At 45.1% G+C, this 18,949-nt stretch overlaps 1 protein-coding gene across 7 annotated transcripts in view; it reads right to left on the bottom strand.

Annotated features, from left to right (window-relative positions):
- ADAMTS17 (ADAM metallopeptidase with thrombospondin type 1 motif 17) overlaps positions 1-18,949 on the bottom strand; it is a 346,090-nt gene that overhangs the window by 186,049 nt on the left and 141,092 nt on the right. For all 7 annotated transcript variants that reach the window (XR_011075535.1, XM_068556841.1, XM_068556842.1 and 4 more), the window contains one exon: positions 1,935-2,040. Coding sequence is in view for 6 of the 7 variants with exons in the window: in XM_068556841.1 (XP_068412942.1) it covers positions 1,935-2,040 (106 nt within the window). In the remaining variant the exon portion in view is untranslated. The remainder of the gene's footprint in view (positions 1-1,934; positions 2,041-18,949) is intronic.

Genomic DNA, 18,949 nt, shown 5'->3' with positions numbered 1-18,949 from the left:
AAGAGACTTCTCTGGGAAAACCATAATCGCCCAACTAGGGAGGGGACCAAATGCTACCAGGATTTATTGGCTTTGATTAACAATACGGTGTTTGTTTTTGCAGGTAATTAGAGTTCAGTAGCAAGCTATAAAGAGTCCTCCAAGAAATTCTAAACAGACTGTAGCTAAAGGCTACTGGAGTATGACTGAATCTAATCATTCATCTGCAGACCTCCCGTGTTAAGATGCCAGTGTTTGATCCAGCACAACCGCACAGATCAGGGAGGAACGGCGCTCTGTGTTCTTAATGCCCAAGGAGAAAAGGCAGACCCTGTGTGCTCACATGCAGAGGTGACTGCTGCCATGGGATGCAGCAGTTCACATAAATATATCTCTTCAAAGGTCCGCACAACCTGCGCGTTGGGAAATGTTTTGACAACTCTGCATTCTCACAACTGTTAGGGAGTTGATTCCGCTGTACTGCGACAGGCTGGGTGGGGCATTTGATAGTGAGAAGATGTTTGCCAAAGCCATCCATACTCATTTGTACTTTTCTTTCAGCAACCACTATTGGGTGGGGTTTTCTAGTTGTTTTTTGTTCTTAACAAATCTGAGATATGAATACAAATTTGATTACAAATAATTTAAAAAAAGTATTTTCTAGTAGTGTAGGCAAACTAGTATGGCAAAGTGTTGTCACCAATATTTCTGAAATACTGTCAAGATGAAATAAATGTGTACGTAGAGATAACTACTTATCTTGCTTCTCTTGGCCAATAACATATTATTTTCCCCTTAGTCCCAGGAAATACACATAAGATTATTTTCATTCTCTGTACTCACATCATGATAGCCAGCAGGTACAGAAAAGTCAACAACAAACCCATCTACAGGAGTGAAAAAAATTAAAATGGGACCAGATAAACAAAACAAGGTAAAAACATCAAGCCACAGATATGGCTAATACTAGGGGAAAACAACTGCTTTTGTACTCCTTATTCATTGCCTCTACTCTTGCAGAAGCTTGAGTTCACCTTTAGGGTTCCAGGCATCTTACTATCTCGGGCACTGGGAAAACTTTACAATATATATTTTTCCCCAAGAACTAGATTTCCATTAAATTTTGTTCTCTTCTGTCCAATATAAATTTTTCCATTGTTTTGCATGCTTTTGCCTCCTCAATTTATTTATTTAAAGTTCTTAAGCAGTCATATCACAATGTTTCCTTCAGAGAAACATAAAACAGACACCTACTCCAGGAGAAAGAGTAAACCCTCGGGCCACAGTTTGAGAGTCAGCTGGTTTTCTGCCCCCTGAGACTTCCTGCAGGTGATCTCAGCCTTGGGCCAGCCATTCAACCCCTCGGACCTTCTTTTTCCTCATCTAAAAAAACCAGGAGGCTGCCTCGGATTCTCTCCACATCATCTTTGGGCTCTAAGGTTCTGTGGTTCTCTCCTCCTGAAGGGAAGAACTTCCATGTGCAAAGGCAATAGCTGATGATTCTTTAAACTAAGACACTGACATTCTACCTTCAGAAAGCTGGACTTTGTTTGAAACTGGCTGAAAAAAAACAACAACCCAGAAATTCAATAGCACAAAGATAAATCCCATTATTTGAACGGCATATTTAGAGTGAATCAAGATCATGCTGGTCCGGGAAAGGGGATACAACTCACGACAACACTGAGAAAATCTCTTCCCTTTACAGCGTGTGCTTTAAGAATAGACTTAAAGCAAACATCAAATGAGCATTTCCACTCTCAGAGACAGTCTGTTCTGTGATCTCTTGGGTTCCCTGCAGGGTTGGGACCCAGGCTTGCTGGCCTAGGTCCTTACTCTAGAGGAAGCAAAGGCATTCAGCAGCACTGTTTTAGAACTTCCAGAATTTGAGTGAAAAAAATATGTATTCAGAAAAGCATTTAAAGAGGCAGAACAATCCAGAGTCTGATACTTACTTGTGGCCCAGCTCATGAGCGATGGTAAAGGCCAAATTGAGGCCATTGTCTTCGGCAAGCACACATTTCCTCTTAGCACTGCACACACCTCCTAAGTAAGCAATTCCTGCAGCAGAGACACAAAACACATCCTCTTCAGAATGTGCGAGGCCCTGACCTCGCAGGGCAAATCCACATGGTCAACATCACACATCATCAAGAGGGGCAAACGGGGGCGAGGATGACCATGGGACTGGACCTGTCATTCCAGAGCTCATATGGAGACTGGCTGGTGTGTGATGCTTTTGTATTCGCCTAATAATAATAATAATAATAGTAATAACAACCACAAACATCTCTCAAGCATTTAACATGCGTCAGGCAACGTACTGAGCGGTTTACACAGATTATCTAATGAAGTCCTCATTACCCGGGATGGAGGCAACAGAGAAACTGGGGTTCAGAGAGAAAAGGTAACTTTCCCAAGGTCACCTGGACTGGCACCTGGTGCTGGGCTGCTGAGCCAGACCTGTCCAACTTCAGCATCCAGGGCTGGGACCAGGTGAGGCCACAAAGTTGAGGCACCCAGTGTGCAAGGTTCAAGGAGGGTCTCCCTCTCAGGAGCCGACCCTGAGAGGGATGGAGGGCCTCCTCAAATTTCCCACCCTGGGCACCTCCTTCTCTCACCCCAGTCCCGGTCCTATTAGGGTTAATGCTGTCAGGGGGTGAGCTCGGATCGGGACCGGGACTCACAGAGAGCAGGCCATGGAAGGTGCAGAATGTTCAGAAAAATGTTTCAGGAGCCCTGAGGAGGACGAGACCGGGGCCCAGGAGCAATGAAAGACGCTGGAAGAGTACGGGCCTGGAAGCCATTTGGGAGGTTGGGTCCCACGGCCCAACTCGCTCAACTCTGCACAAACATGACGGGGCCCAAGGACCTTCCCTGAGACGGGAAGATCAAGGCAGTGCAACTGGGGGGGTACCAGACTCAGGAAAATGGTGTGAGCAAGGGGGCTGGGTACAGAGGACAGGAGGCTGCCAGCCTCTGGTGGACGATGGCAGTGCTCCAGGGGAGAGAGGTTATTATGGCAGAGAGGTGCATGTGAACAGGATGGGGGCCTTGGACGGACCAGGCACAACTGAAGAACGCTGGGCATCAGCTGTGCACAGGCCACACGTCTCCAGGCTGACACTCCAGGGCTGATACTGCCCACGGCAGCTCTCCACACTCCCTCTTAGCTCTGCACCCAGGAAGGACATCACCATGACCCCATCCAGGAACCCCCAGGACGTATCTCAACAAAAGCCGGAGTCCATGGACCCCGAAGGGCTTGGGATAGAACTTGAGTACTGGTGGCATCTGACTCCTCACTATGCCCTGTGAAATGTATGAGTGGCTGGTGGCACAGGGGGCCATACGCCCGAGCAGGCTCAGTGCTGCCCTCGCTGTGAGCTCACAAGGGGTGTGGGGCGGTCAGTGGCTCTGTTGGCCCCACAGCCAGGTGTGCACTGGCTATTGGTGCCTGGTGACCAGGTGGATAGGGACTCTGCCCGCCAGCCCTGTGCCCTGGAAGGGCTGTGGCCACCCGAGTGAGGGCACCTGTTCTCCACCCAGAGACACTACCCACTGCCAGGCTGCACGCTGCTCCCTTTCACTAATGTGCAGGAAGTGTCTCAGAAGCTGACAGCGGCCCTGCAGGCACAGGAGCCGGGGAGGGAAGGAGCTGGCAGAGGAGAACGAACAGGGGGATTAATTAATTAAAAATGAACCTCCCTCCCTGCTCCCAAAGAGCTAAACCAACATCCTCTTTGTTGACATCAAAATCAAGCTGGGGCGGACCTCAGCCACACACAGGGCACTCCCCCACAACCCCTGCAAGGGGCAGAGAAGCTTGCACACCCCGGCTCAAGGGCTCAACTCACACTCAGCAAACTGAGCTGGGCACCACAGCACATATCTGCTTTTATTTGGAAGCATGCAACACGCTTGCCCAAGGTTGAAGAATTTTTTTTTTTTTTTTTTTTTACAAAAAAGAAAGAAAAAAAGGAAATGTTATTTGGCCTCAAAATGTGTTTTTTGCGTATGGGCATCATAATCCAGCAATGCAGAATATGGGAAGGAGGAAAATGACAACCAGAAAGGACACGATCTGCCCTTTCTGATATCGTTGAGGTCATTATTACGGTTTTGTTTAAAAATGCTTTCTGGGCTTCCCTGGTGGCGCAGTGGTTAAGAATCTGCCTGCCAATTCAGGGGACACGGGTTCGAGCCCTGATCTGGGAAGATCCCACATGCCGCGGAGCGACTAAGCCCGTGAGCCACAACTACTGAGCCTGTGCTCCGCAACAAGAGAGGCTGCGATAATGAGAGGCCCGCGCACCACGATGAAGAGTGGCCCCCACTTGCCACAACTAGAGAAAGCCCTCGCACAGAAACGAAGACCCAACACAGCCAAAAAAAAAAAAATGCTTTCTGGGTTGCTGCAGAAAGTCCAGCAGTGAGTAGTCGGAATGCTTCCACACGGCACTGATGGCATACGCATGCCGCACACACACGCACACACTCAAACGCACACCCAACCATACCCAGCCTCCAGGGTCAATGAATCAATCAGAAACAATCAGATGTGCTTGCCCCGGAGGAGTTGTCTGGTGAGGGGGAAAGAGAGACATCCAAGGCCAGCTGTGCTGAGCTTGCTGTCCCAAAAGCGCCTGCTGAACCAGCAGACTTTAAATGCCACAGAAACACATCCCCTGGCCTCGGCTACACTCGGCACCTGGAACAGGCATCCTGAGTTTCCACTCTAATTGGGTAACACACAACACTAGGGAAAGAGCTAAGTAGAAGGCCTTCCAATAATTGCACTTTAATTTTTCCAGGTGCATATGATTTTTTTTCTTTTCTTACTAGAAAACAAAGCATTAGTTTATTTATAAGAAATGCTCTCACACAAAGGTGGATTAAGGTCTAGTGCTTTTAAAGGTTTATTCCAATCGCGAATAGCCCAGTCATAAAACCGAGCAAGGCAAAACACGTCAACAAAGACGGCCCAGAAAATGGAGCACGGGAGCTTGTGCGTTTATGAGCGACGGTGTGGAAGTGCTTAGAACTCACAAAACAAAGTCTGGAGAGAATCCCAGATTGTTGTAAAAGTAAGAACTGCAGGGAATAGATGGTAATTAAACCAGGAGCTGCAGCGGAAAACAAAGCCCACCACTACTCCATGTTTTCTGGAAAGAAACAGCAGTCTAGAGAGGAGAGTGTGATGGAGACGCAGAGACACCCCAACTCGTCAGGCTGCAAAGGCACCAACCTGGAAACCCCGCCCAATCCCACCTCAGCACTTGTCAAGAAATGAGGAAAAACCAGTTTTCTCTGCATTGATTTTTTTCTTTTAATTAAAAAAAGGAAGTCTGTAAACACAGGTTCTGCTAATGTCCATGCTGAAGCTGTGGAAGCAGAGGGACCTTCTTAAGTAACTGGAATTCCCCACACAGATAGCAAGGATTTCTCAGACCCTAGAGTGGTTCTTTCAATGGTTTCAGTCTTCCATGATTTAAAATTCTCCACCAGAGAAATAAGAGTAGAACTTATTTTTGAAATTTTAAAAAAACATCAATTCCACATGTTTACAGAGCTCCTTGGAACAAAAGCGAAGCAGAAAGGCAACAGGCATTTATTACGGTTCTCTTCACAGACAAGCGCTGCTCTGCATGCTTGGTCCTCCCTTATTTGGAAGGTATTACTGGTCCCACTTTACAGATAGGGAAATGAAGGTTCAGCATCCAGTTATGTGGCTGATCAGGGCCCAGACTTGGGTACAAATGCAGGGTTATCTTTCTCCAACACCCATGCTCCCCCAGGCAAACCCTGGGCCTCCTGCACCAAAGCTTTGGTAACCAGCAACGACGATAAGCTTGGAGGATTTAGAAGATTTTTGTAAATCATAACGTGTGCTTATGCTGAGATGTGGGTGGGATACAGTAAAGGTTTCATGTGTTTAAGTCCAAATGTTTTTAATCCTAAAGATGAAAAGACTTGAGGGATATGTGCAGCCACATTAACAGTAGTTACCTCTAGGACATGGTGAAGTCATTACAGATCTTTAAATTTTTTCTTCTTTTTTTGGCTTAAACCTAGTACAGTGAATGTGTACTCACTATGAAAGTTAAAGTTATTGGTTATATTTCATTTATTCAAGGTGACATATAGCAGAGGCCAAGGTGGGAGACTAATAAAAAAAAAATAACAACAACAAAAACTCTCCGGATTTTGATTCTGAGTGTACAGCCCTTAAGGCAGCAGATAATGAAGGAAGTTTATAGTCAACACATAATTGAGTGTGTGCTTGTATCCTAAGGGCAACTCTCTCCACCTCTACTATAACCCTGGCACAGATTAGGGAAGCAAAATACATTTTTGAAAGTCTGAAATGTTGGAGGTAGAAATGAAGGGCTGTAAAGTGTTTTTCTGATCCCTGAAGAAGTATATTTAATTCATCCCAAAGCAGATCACATCCACCAGAGCCTCCTGACCCACCTTCCCAGGCAAATCAACTCAGTGTGGACACTCTCTCTTCTCCATTCTTTTCTTTTTCTTGGTAGGAGCACAAGCTTGGGGAGCAAATTGGGTGAGGAGGTTTAATTATTTTCTTTTTTAGTAGAAAAGTGTGTGGTGTAAGCACATAATTCTTAAATTCAGAGTTGACCATATGATCCTTTCTAGATTTAAGGAATAAACAACACCCAACTGTATAAACTCTGGTTTATCCAGCAAATTGTCTGTGTAAACAGTTTACAGCTGTTGGCCCTGTTGCCCATTACTCAGACCTTCTCAGGCTCTGCCTCTGAGAGAGACAGTCAACTTTCTTCCACCAGCTGCTCAACAAACCAACACCATCATGGTTATCACTGGCACACCACGCTGCCTATTACAAGAAGGCAATTTACATCTATTCTCACAGTAATCACAGTGGTTGAGATTGAGTTTCATATTCAGGCTCATCCACAAGTTCTTGTGCTCTTGGAAACTCACTAAATGGTTGGAGGTATGATTTGAATTTGTGAACGGCATTAGAAACAAATGTCTTAGAGCCCAGGATGTGACAAATGAAAAGTAACTACAGTCTATTCTTGTTACTCACGGTACTTAGATTCTAAAAATTCGCCCTGAACCCTGAATGCTGGAATATAGAACCATTGGTCCTAGGGGAAATACAGGATTTGGTTCCTGTGAGCCTCTGGTCACATTTTGTCAAGTGACACATAACCTTGTTTTATGTGTGTTTCTGTTTGAAGACTCCTTATTCAATATATATCGTTGATTCATTAACATTGAACTCAGAGCCAACAGTCCTATAACTCACGCCTGAATGAAGCTCATCTAGTATTTTTCTCTGCAAGGCGCATGGCAGCCTTCTTGAGCTTCAAAGCACTAAACAGCACTTCAGCACTATCTTTGGAGGCCATTCAAAACAGCAAAATCACCACAAAAAGCATAAAAATACGAAAAACAAGGTGTCAGATAGACCTCAAAAAGGATGTTTATTCACAGCATGAGAGCTGAAACAAGATGGCAAAATACTGCCTTGTTTGACATCTTCTGGGAACGTGCCTGTTGGGTGACTCAAATATTTCACCACTCTGCATGTGTCTGCAAATGACCACAAAAGTGCTGTAAGTATTGATTTTGGAGTTCCAAATAAAGTTTAACGAGTAGGTGAATTCACACAGGCAGAATCCATGAATGAGTAAAATTAGCTGTATTCTCAAAAATCATGTCCTATTCTCAGGCACAGTGAAATCTTTATCAGTTGCAACAAGGAAATTCAATTTTCATTTAAACTTACATTTCCTATATATCCTGCTTATATTTCCTGACTCTATACTATCTAAATTATTTAACTGACTCAGGCCCTTCTCCTCTGCAATTTTGCTTCTGTGTTCTCTGAGGTCAGTGGTTCACAGGGTCACTGTAAGTCACTAATCCCCTAAAGGATTCTGCGCAGAGTGGACAGAGCCCCATATATGCTGAAGGACGGGTATAGTTTCTAACAAATTGGGAAAGAATGTTAATGGTAAGGGCAGGAGAGGGTGGTCCCACCACTTGGGACTGTGGAGCACTGCTTTCCAGACCAGCCTGTCCATGGCTTTCTGCCCCAGCTCAGTGCCTCCATCCCCCAGGGGCATAGCTGGATAATCCCTCCCAGACCCAGCCTTGTCTTAGCAATTCCACCACAAGTAGGAATCCTTGTCTCCCTGCTTCTCTTCTTCTGGGTCCCTTAGGGTCAGTCACAGTGGAAGGAAGATGAGTTAGTCAAGGCCTTTGTCCCTACACCATGGACAGGGGAGGGGGCAATGGCTTAAAAAGGGGCATTGGTTCCCTCCTTAAACATGGGCACTGCAGAAGCTGCCACTGCAATTCAAAAATGTCCATGCCTAACACCTATCTAACCTAGAAGAACGCTGACAAACTGAAAACTCAGCAACTTAACTCAAGGTTAAATGAAGTGGTAAATAGACAAAGCGTGACAGTAATAGCTTCCATGTCTGATCATTGAAGGGCTCACATGCTCAGTTTTGAAACTTAATACCAAGTTAGAGTAATCAAAGCAGTGTGCTACATGCATAAAGACAGACATTTAGATCAATTGAACAGAACCAAGAGTCCAGAAATAAACCTTCACATTTATAGTCAATTGACTTTTGACAAGGGTGCCAAGACCATCCAGTGGGGGGAAAGAAGAGTCTTTTCAACAAATGGTGCTGAAACCAATGGATACCCACATGCAAAAGAATGATGTCAGATACAAAAATGAACTCCAAATGGATTATAGACCTAAACGTAAGAGCTAAACCATAAAACTCCTAGAAGAAAACAGAATTAAATCTCTCTGACCTTGGGAAAGGCAAGGCCTTCTCAGATGTAACACCAAAGGCATGAGTGAGGGAAAAAAATCCCACGTCAGTGTGTTCACCAATGCAGACAGGCTCCCCTTGCTGCCCCACCCCAAAGGAGAATGGCCAGGTCAGGGCTGGGAATGAGGTGGGGAGGTGTGGAGTTCCAAGCCAAGCAATGAATGTGCTGATACATCCCCAAGGAAGTTGCCCAGCCATCCCCCCTGCGTTATGGTTTCCTGCTAACTGGGAACCATCCCAGCAGCCTCTGTGCCACAGGCTACCTCATGTAGCCAATTCAAATGCCACATGAGTTGCTGCTTTGTGTGTGTGTGTGTGTGTGTGTGTCGGGGGGGAGGTTCTTGATTGTGGTCAGAGACAGGAAAGACCACGTGTGCTGTGTTGCACTCCCGCTTAGAACAAACATGCCCTCACTCTGGGTGTCCCAGGCATCTCCAGGATCTAGAGCTTTAGGAAGAGATGCCACACCTGATGAGGGAAGCACACAGAAAGTCCCCACAGAGGACTCAAGGGTAGCTGGGCTAAAGCTGCAGCTCCTACAAGATGAATTGAGTGAGTGAAGTATAAACGGAGCAGTCAATTCCTCCTGGGGTTTACAAATTGGAAGCAAAAAAGTTTATCCCAATGGTTTGCTGCACTCTGTGGAAACCAAAACATACTGGGAGATGGGGAGGGAAAAGAAATAAATAACTGTTGACATTCAACAGACCACAGCCAGCTTGAGCCAAATGCACGGAGACATCGTGCAGATTTCCTACCTTCCAGGCAGGATGGCACATGTGTCTGGGGGGGGGAGGGGATCCCCAGGGAGCAGACAGTATTCCTCAAATGACCAAGGTGCCGCTCCTTCGAGGGCCCCACAGAGGCTCAGTGGCTTCTGCACCAGGACCGGATGCCCACCAGAAAGGGCCCCCATCAGGTTCACCTCAGGACATCAAAGGAGGGAGGTCTGTGCAGAGATCCTTGAAACCCTTTTATTTTGACAAATACTTCATGCAGTGTTTCCTAACTGCCTGTATGTTATAGCGTCATGCCAGGCACGAGATCCTAAGGTGAACAAAAGCAGTGCAGGCCAAGGGAAAACAGCCCCAAGAATACCATTCCAGCAAGAAGACAGGGAGGCAGGTGGAAAGGTCAGCAGAGACTTTATAAATCAAGCTCAGGGCCTGAAGGGTGGGTGCTGGGGTCTCTAAAAGACCCCTGCCCCAGTGACCTGTGTCTAGATCTAGGCTCTTGGGAGAGCAGACAATGGAGACTAGAAATGGAGCTTTCTCTGAGTCCCCTGCTGCACCCTCAGTTCCCTGCTCTGGGTCGACTCTCACAGCAGAGGACCACCCCCCTCACAGAACCGTGCCCTCATTCTCACTTTTGGCACTCAGCAAACATTTCTGGGCACCCTGGCCACGGTTAGCTCCTCACGTGGGAGTTCGCTGGCAGCACCCGTGAGTGCAGAAGTGATGCAAGCCTTCGAGTTCCATTTCAAAGACCTCTGAATCCCTGCGTGTGCTCCCTGAGCATGAGAGAGGGTAACAGACCCGTCTTCTAGCTTTTGCCATTCTATAGCATGATACCTACCAAGCCTGCTTGGTGTCTGCACCTCGACAACCTCTCTTGTGTGTGTACATGCACGCATGTGGGTTTCTGCATGTGCACACATGAATGTGCATGCCTAGACATGGTCCTGGGCAGCCACCACCAGACCATATTTCTGTAAGCTGGTGCTATGAAGTGGACGTCCACACTCCTACAATAAGGGACCCTAGTGAATTTTAGAAGTTTTAATACAGTCACATTTTCTCATCAACTTCACCATTTAGCATTTATTTTTGTCAATAATTCACAAAGGAACTTTGCTAGTCCTCCTTCCACAGCTTTAAGTCCCTTCTATCTCCCTCTCTCACTATCAAATTTTCCCTCCACTGGGGGTTAGGATGTCCTCCCTCTCCCTAGGGAAATTTGGGGTTTGGGGAGCGGGGCACATGATGTATTTTCCTTAAAAATTATCTCGGTCATGTGGGATGTGGAAAATGAGACAACCAAGGCTTCCACAGGGCCAGATATCCCAAAAGCATATCTGAGAGTGTATGTAACTGTGCCCTGCAGAAACTCAAGTGCTACCTGGGAAGAGGAATACTCACACTGTGCACTTTGAGTCATAATCTCTCTCAACAGTCCTGTCTGAATTAAATTTATAAGAGCAGCCATAGGCAGGGAATGAGGAAAGACCGCCAAATCATGATGACAGCTGGAGCTGGGAAGAAGGCAAGGTGGCTGGCAGCTGGTAAGAGTGACGTCATGTATTTTAATCATGCCCAGTGTTGTGGACAGCACTGAGTCACCCCCAAACCTAGATGTTGAAGCTCTAACCCCCAGTGTGACCATGTTTGGAGATGGGGCCTTTAAAGAGGTAATTAAGGTTAAGTGAGGTCATAAGGGTAGGGCTCAAATCCAATATGACTGGTGTCCTTATAAGAAGAAAAGACATCAGAGCTCTGTCTCTCCCCCCCACACACAGAGCACATGTGAGGACACAGTGAGAAGGTGGCCGTCTACAAGTCAGGAAGAGAGGCCTCACCAGAAACCAACCCTGATGGCACCCTGATCTCGGATTTCCAGCCTCCAGAACTGAGAAAATAATGTCTATTGTTTAGGCCACCCAGACTGGGTATTTTGTCATGGCCACCTGACCTGACTAGTACAGCCAGGGTGTAACCTGGGTACAGACAGAAGTGCCCTGTGTCCCCCTGGCTCGTGTAGGTAAATGGACAAGAACAGTGGCCACCAAACTCTCCATCCTCATGTGCTACAGGACACCAGAGCTGCCCAACACACCATGGGACCAGGCTTGCTGTTTAGAACGTAGTTTAATAACAAGAAACTGATCTGGAGAGTTGTACAAGCATGTGGTTGAAACAGCTACAAAAACGCTTGGTAGAGAAGTCCCAGGGGGGAACTCTGGGAGTCAAAGAGGTGTTGATAGCTCTGTATTTAAAATCACAAAACATCTCAACCAGCTGCATTTGGATGCACGGAGGTGACATCCTCAGCCATTTGGCAATGGGGTGCCATGTGAATTGGAGCTGGGATCCCTGTGGAGACACCTGGGAGAGAAGTGGGAAGATGATGATGTGTCAAATGTAGATGCACATCATTCACAGCACCAGCACCTCTATTTGTAGGGGACTCTTTGGAAATTCCCAGTCCCCACAAAATGTTCTTAAAAAGCTCATAAACATAGGCTTTGAGGGAAGAGCCAGTTTCAAAAGAATTCCAAGGAGGCCCTTGTGAGAGACAACTCTCACAAGGAGAACCAACCTTCTGGGTCTTGGTGGGAAACTGTGAGCCTCACCAGGAGCACAGGAGGCCCCCAGATTGCTGTCAAACAAGTGAAAGGGAGCGTTGCTGCTGGTTCTGCTCGGTGACTCTCAATAAAATCAGAACCAGTAGCAACCAGTATTCTGGGTATAAAGGCCCAAACTTAGCAAGCCAAGAACACAAACACTGCTGCTCTTTTCACCTTGACTCATTCAAAAATCACAAGAGCACAAAGTTGAAAACACCAAGGGAGCCGTCACTACAAATGTCGAGTTACCTGTGGGAAGAGAGGAATGGGAAGAGAGGGGACCCTGGGGTGGGGCCCAGGGAGAGGCATCCTCATGGCTGATGGAGTGCTTGCCCAGGGGACAGTCACACAGATGTCCACCTTATAGAAATCCACCACGTGATTCAAACGCTCAGGTTATGGTTTCCCCAGTGGGAGTGGACACCAAAGTGGCATGAATGAGTCTTCCCAGGGGCTGGTACTGTCTGATCATTGGATCTGGGTTCTGGTTACACAGAGAGCTCAGTTTCAAATATTCATTGAGCAGTACACTTAGATATGCTTGTTTTTATGTAAATTATGCTTCCATAAAATTTTAAAATAAAAGAGGTGCACATACAAGTGAAAAAGGAGAGTATGGACCTGACTAAACAATCTGAAATTGGTCAAGATTACTGGCCAATTTAGATGATAGGAGTTTGTCTTGTCTGAGGAGATAATGTATAACACAGTGACTATGGATGACAACACTGTATTGTATAATTGAAATTTGTTTAGAGAGTGCAACTTAAAAAATGTTCTCACCCACCCCCCCACCCCCCAAAGTAAATATGTTAAAAAACTCCATGGGGGAATCCTTACACAAATTATCAAGTGGTACACTTTAAATATCTTACAGTTTCGTCATTGATAGCTCAATAATGCTGGGAAAGAGAGAGTTTGTCTTAAGAGGATTCAAGGTCTTAGGTTGATCAAATCATAGTCCTATTAATTAGTTAGTTAGTTAAAGTGGTATTAACTAGTCAAGATCTGCTTTTATCTGTATCACCAGACTTTACCTGTATTACCTGTATTTCTTAGACCATACGAGCTGGTCCTATAAGTCTCCTTTACTGTCTTCCTGTCTTCCAACGACCCTTGCAACGGTATGTTCTTGAAACTTGCCTGAAGCAGACTTGACAACAGCTTCATTCCCTCTCATACTAATAGCTGTATTTCTACAGGAGGAATAAAATACAAGGCCATGCATAGAAATATTTGCCAAGTTAGCAAAGAAAAAGAAAATCTTTCTCAGAAAAATTAAGAAACCATGTCTCTTGCTAAATGCTTAGCCCAGCAAAATCATCCTCTTGGGGATGAAATGTGGAATATGAGTGAGACCCTGGCATGAATGTCAACAGCAGCACCAAGGGCACTTCCGATCTGTGCTTTGTTCTAGCCCCCCCTAGGGTGGGCTCGCTCTCAAGCTAGGGTGGGGGAGGTCAGGCCAGGCCCCAGGGTAGTTCTGGGCACCAGCTCCTGAACACAAGTCTGTAAATCCCCTGCTGGCAGGACATCACAGTCCCTCAACTAAAGAAGTCACCCTCACACAGGAAGCTGGCTGTCATCTGGGTGTTGACTCAGCGCTTGTGAGCTAAAGTCAACCCACCATGAGAAACTCCCCTTTGGTTGGCCTAGAGAGGCCTGGGTGGGGCTCTGCCTCTGCTGACAGGATGCAAAAATGATGGCATTCCATTTTACTTAAAAACAAAACAAAAGTTAGCCACTTAGAAAGGAATGTTGATGAGAGCAGCACCATGAAGTCAGGTGGGCCCCAAGCACAGTGAGAAGAAACAGGCGAGTCTGTGGCAGGACAATCAGCAGATAAGGAAGACACCCAGCCTGGGGAGCTGTCCCCAGGACACGACAGAGAGTGGATGGTATGGCTTTGGGTTAAACAGTTCACTGCATTACACTTATGGACACAGGCTCATTACCAAAGGCTACTATCTTAGTCCCTTCAAGCTGCTGCAACAAAATACCATGGAAAGGTATTACTCACAGTTCTGAAGGCTGGAATTCTGAGATTAGGGTGCCAGCATGGTTGGGAGTGAGGGCTCTCCTCTGGGAGGGAGTCTTCCTGTTGTGTCCTCATATGACAGAAGGGGTAGGGAGCTCTGTGAGGTCTCTCTTATAACAGCACTAATCTCAACCATGAGGGCTCCATCCTTATGACCTAATCAGCTCTTGAAGGTTCCACCTCCTACTGCCATCATCTTGGGGATTAGGATTTCAATATATAGATTTGGAAGAACATAAACATTCAGATCAGAGCAACTACCTTGGATTTCAAGATTATCCCAGACTACATAAAAAGCCTGAATGTCAGGGTCTGTCTTTGAATAAACAACGTTCTTCATCTTTTAAACAATTTCATACATTTCCATTTTGTCTCCATGATGATGATGGTCCCCACGTTCCATCCCCAGGACCAGGTGATCCTTCGAGCTCTGTTGTGGCATCCCACCAAGGCTGGCCAGCCAGCAGTCCTATACTTGCCCCAGACTCAGGCCACACCAAACAGGATTCACCACCCCAAACTGAGTCTTCTCAAGTTTTCCACCCCTCGAAGTTCAAAAGCTTGCAGACCTGGTCAATCTCTCTCTCTCTCTCCCTCCCATTCCCCTTCCACCCCATCTCAGTAACCATCAAGTACTGCCATTTTATGCTGCTCACAGACTCTGGAATATGTTCCTTTCTCCTTGGTCCCAAGTCCAGAACTTTGTCACTACTTTAAGCTTTGATTATTGTGGTATCTCCTTAGAGGTCATCTCTTCTGTTTCTCCCCACTTCAATGAGCCCTTTAAAGTCCAGATTCAAGTGTCCTCTCTTCCACTGATTCCCCCCTGATCCTGCCTGGACACACTCCCTTCCCCTTCTAGGTACTCAGAGCCCATCATGATACTTTTACTGCACCAGGAGCCCCACCTTCTTGCAGTCCAGGCATCTGACCAAATCTTATGTCTGCAGGGATGCTAAGCATCTCTGAGCCAGCACCCATACACTATGTCATAACTGACATGGGCTAATGTAGGTTGAACAGTTCCTCAATAAGTTCCATGAATGAGTGAATGCACACCAGCCCTACCAACTTATAATCATCATAAAACAGCACCTTCTGCTGCTTAAGAAGTTGACTGGAACAGGAAGGAACAAATGGTGAGGATGCTGATGACACTAACATTTATCAAACACTTACCATGTATGGACCTAGAGACTGTCATACAGAGTGAAGTAAGTCAGAAAGAGAAAAACAAATACCATATGCTAACACATAGATATGGAATCTAAAAAAAAAAAAAAAAAAAAAGAAGAAGGTTATGAAGAACCTAGGGGCAGGACAGGACTAAAGACGCAGATGTAGAGAATGGACCTGAGGACACGGGGAGGGGGAAGGGTAAGCTGGGACGAAGTGAGAGAGTGGCATGGAGATATGTACACTACCAAAATAGATAGCTAGTGGGAAGCAGCCGCTCAGCACAGGGAGATCAGCTCTGTGCTTTGTGACCACCTAGAGGGGTGGGATAGGGAGGGTGACAGGGAGACGCAAGAGGGAGGAGATATGGAGATATATGTATACATATAGCTGATACACTTTGTTATACAGCAGAAACTAACACACCACTGTAAAGCAATTACACTCCAGTAAAGATGTGAAAAAAAAAACAAACAAAAAAACAAACAAAAAAAGCACTTACCATGTGTGTACCAGACCCCATGCTAAAGATTTCCCATCATTATCTCATTTTATACTTACAGTCACCTGATGAGGTAAATACTATTTATTATCGCCATGATACTGATGAGAAACTAAGGCCCTAAGAAGTCAACAACTCACCCAAGGTCAAAGAGTGAGTGATGGAGCTCGGGATTCTGTCTCAGGTCTTTTGGACCAGAGACCTCACGCTAAACTTACACCAGAGGCTGCAAACTGGTGTCCACAGAAGGATTTGGACTATACAAATGTTCTGTTTGGACTATTAAGTATGTAAAAAAATAAATAAGTAACCAAACACCAACAATTAGAAATTAGGAGAAGCTACATAGAATTCAGATTTCCTGACTCTTCTTAAAATATCTGATAACCAGAAAATGATAGACTAGTCAATTAATGGTGCTGGGACAATAGTTGATCCACACGGAAATAAGCTAATTAAATCCCCCACCTCAAACCACACACACAAAAATAAACTCTAAATAGAGTAAATGTACAAATGTGAAAATAAAACTTTGAATGGGTCAGAAGAAAATGTAGGTGAATGTCATTATGATTTTACAATAGTGAAAGTATTTTAAAACAAGACCTAAAAAGCAGGAATCAGACGGGAAAGGGTTGAGTTACCTAGCTAAATCCACAAAGAAAATGTCTATGTGACAAAAGTCATAAGCAAAGTTAAAGACAAAGGACAGGCACAAGGAAGATATTTTCAACTCATATGACCAAGCAAAGATTGAAAAGATACTCTTCCTTACTAGTAGTCAGAGGCGTGCAGGATAAAATCCCTAGAAGATAGCAATTCACACTCAGCATGCTGGCAAAACCTAAAGGTTATCAGGCTTAAAGACTCAGATGCTGTGAATGAATAGAGTATAAGTTGGTATAAAGGTCGTTTGAGAGAGATCTGGCTTGTCTCGAAAATTTGAGAGCTGTGAAGGCGTTGAGGAGTGGTTATACCCCTGAAGCACCAGGCTGTATTTCGGCGAGCCCCAGCCGACTGGTCCTGCTGACAGGAATGCCTGCGACCCCTGACACACACACAAACACGTGCATAAACGTGTGCATACCCGTGTCCGCACACATACACATATGCACACACGCATGTGTGCACACGTATAACTACCACCCTATGAAGAGATGTTATCCTCATCCTCACATACAGGTAAGAAAATGGAGGCATGAAGAGGGTGAGTCACTTTCCCAGGCTTGTGCTGCAACCAGGAAGGACGACAGGCCGTCTGGCTGCAGATCCTCCCTCTAACCGCTCTGAGGGAGGGGGGCCCTGCCTCAGGGAACGGGAGGCAGGCAGGGGAGACAGACACACAGCCAGGACTGTGCATAATGCATTCCAGGGGCTGAAGGAGAAGTCTGCCAACTACTGTTCAAAGTCCAGGGAGTTTTCTATTAAAACATAAACCCAAAAGACTCTAACACAGATGTCTTTAACCCTTGAAACTGTGCAAAGTTTGGTATGTATCTGTGTATTTCTTGCAAGAAGGATTACAGCTTTCATCAAATTTCCGAAGGGGTCCATAACCTCAAAAAAGTTAAAAACACTAAAACACAGGAATCCCAGAATATAATCAAGGACATTCCCTAAGAAAAAAATCCTCTCTGGACAGCCAAGTCAGAGCAAAAGGTCCTGGGAAAATTATCCTTCAGCCCTCAGGTGTTACCCAAGCATTCCTCAGAAGGTGATAACCAACGTTTTGTAGAATGTGTTTTCCTTTGCCAGATCTCAACTGACTGACTCACGGAGTAAATGAGTAAGGGTCTAGCTGCCATTATTCACTGACAACATTATTTTTAATGCGGGTATACACATCCCCTGTCCTGCACAGTAGTGCAGTAGCCATGAAAAGCTATCAGTTTTAGAGTCAGTGGAGAGGACTGACCTCTCTGAAGCTCAGTTAATAGGCAACATCGCTCCTCAAAAAATTAAAAATTAGAATTACTATATGATACAGCACATCCTCTTCTGGATATATCCAACAGAATTGAAAGCAGAGTCTTGAAGAGATAGCTGTATATTCATTAATCATAGGAGCATTATTCACAACAGCCAAGAGGTGGTATCAACATAAATGTCCACTGGCAGATGAATGGATAAAGAAAAGTGGTATATACACACAATGTAATATTATTCAGCCTTAAAGAGGAAAGAAATTCTGATACATTACTTTGACATTATGCTCGTGAAATGAGCCAGTCACTAAAAGAAAAATGCCTTATGATTACTCTTAAACTCTTAGAAAACAGAAAGTAGAATGGTGGTTGCTGGGAGAGGAGGAAAATGAAGAGTTGTTTAATGGGTATAGAGTTTCAGTTTTGCAAGCTGGAAAGTTCCAAAGATTGGTTGCACAACAATGTGAATATATTTACCACTACTAAACTGTACACTTAGAAATAGTTAAGATGGTAAATTTTATGTTATTTTTATTCTACCACAATTAAAATAATAATAAAGTAACATCCCCGCCAAAAAAAAAAAAAAAAAGAGCAGCCAAGGTAACACAAGGGTGAAAGGTGGACTTCGTTAATTAGGTGCATGTGCTTTCTTGAGAAAACATCCTGAGTTAAGTATTCAACTTAAATTGGACACTGTGGTTATAAAGAATCTAAAAACAAAAGACAAAAAAAAAAAAAATCTGAGGGGCATGGGATATGCATATATGCATATTCATACATATATATGATTTACAAGTATTTAATCCTGAGTGTTACAATATACATACAAACTCTAAAAAGAAACCACTCTTCTGTTTTGACAAGGGCCCACCTCTTCCCCTGGGGCTGCATTTAACTGTAGGACCTTTATTATATCTTGGAGCTTTTTATTGGTGTCTAGGAATTAAATGTGGAAGTGGACTTCACTCAGCAAAGTACACACTGACATTTGTTATAAACTATCTTTGTTTTCTGCAAATAAGTATTCCTAAAAAATGGATTTTGGCTTCCCTGGTGGCACAGTGGTTAAGAATCAGCCTGCCAATGCAGGGGACATGGGTTCGAGCCCTGGTCCGGGAAGATCCCACATGC

Source organism: Eschrichtius robustus, chromosome 1, assembly GCF_028021215.1.
Source record: "Eschrichtius robustus isolate mEscRob2 chromosome 1, mEscRob2.pri, whole genome shotgun sequence".
In the NCBI taxonomy this organism is placed as follows: domain Eukaryota; kingdom Metazoa; phylum Chordata; class Mammalia; order Artiodactyla; family Eschrichtiidae; genus Eschrichtius; species Eschrichtius robustus.
This window is presented reverse-complemented; position numbering and strand designations above follow the sequence as displayed.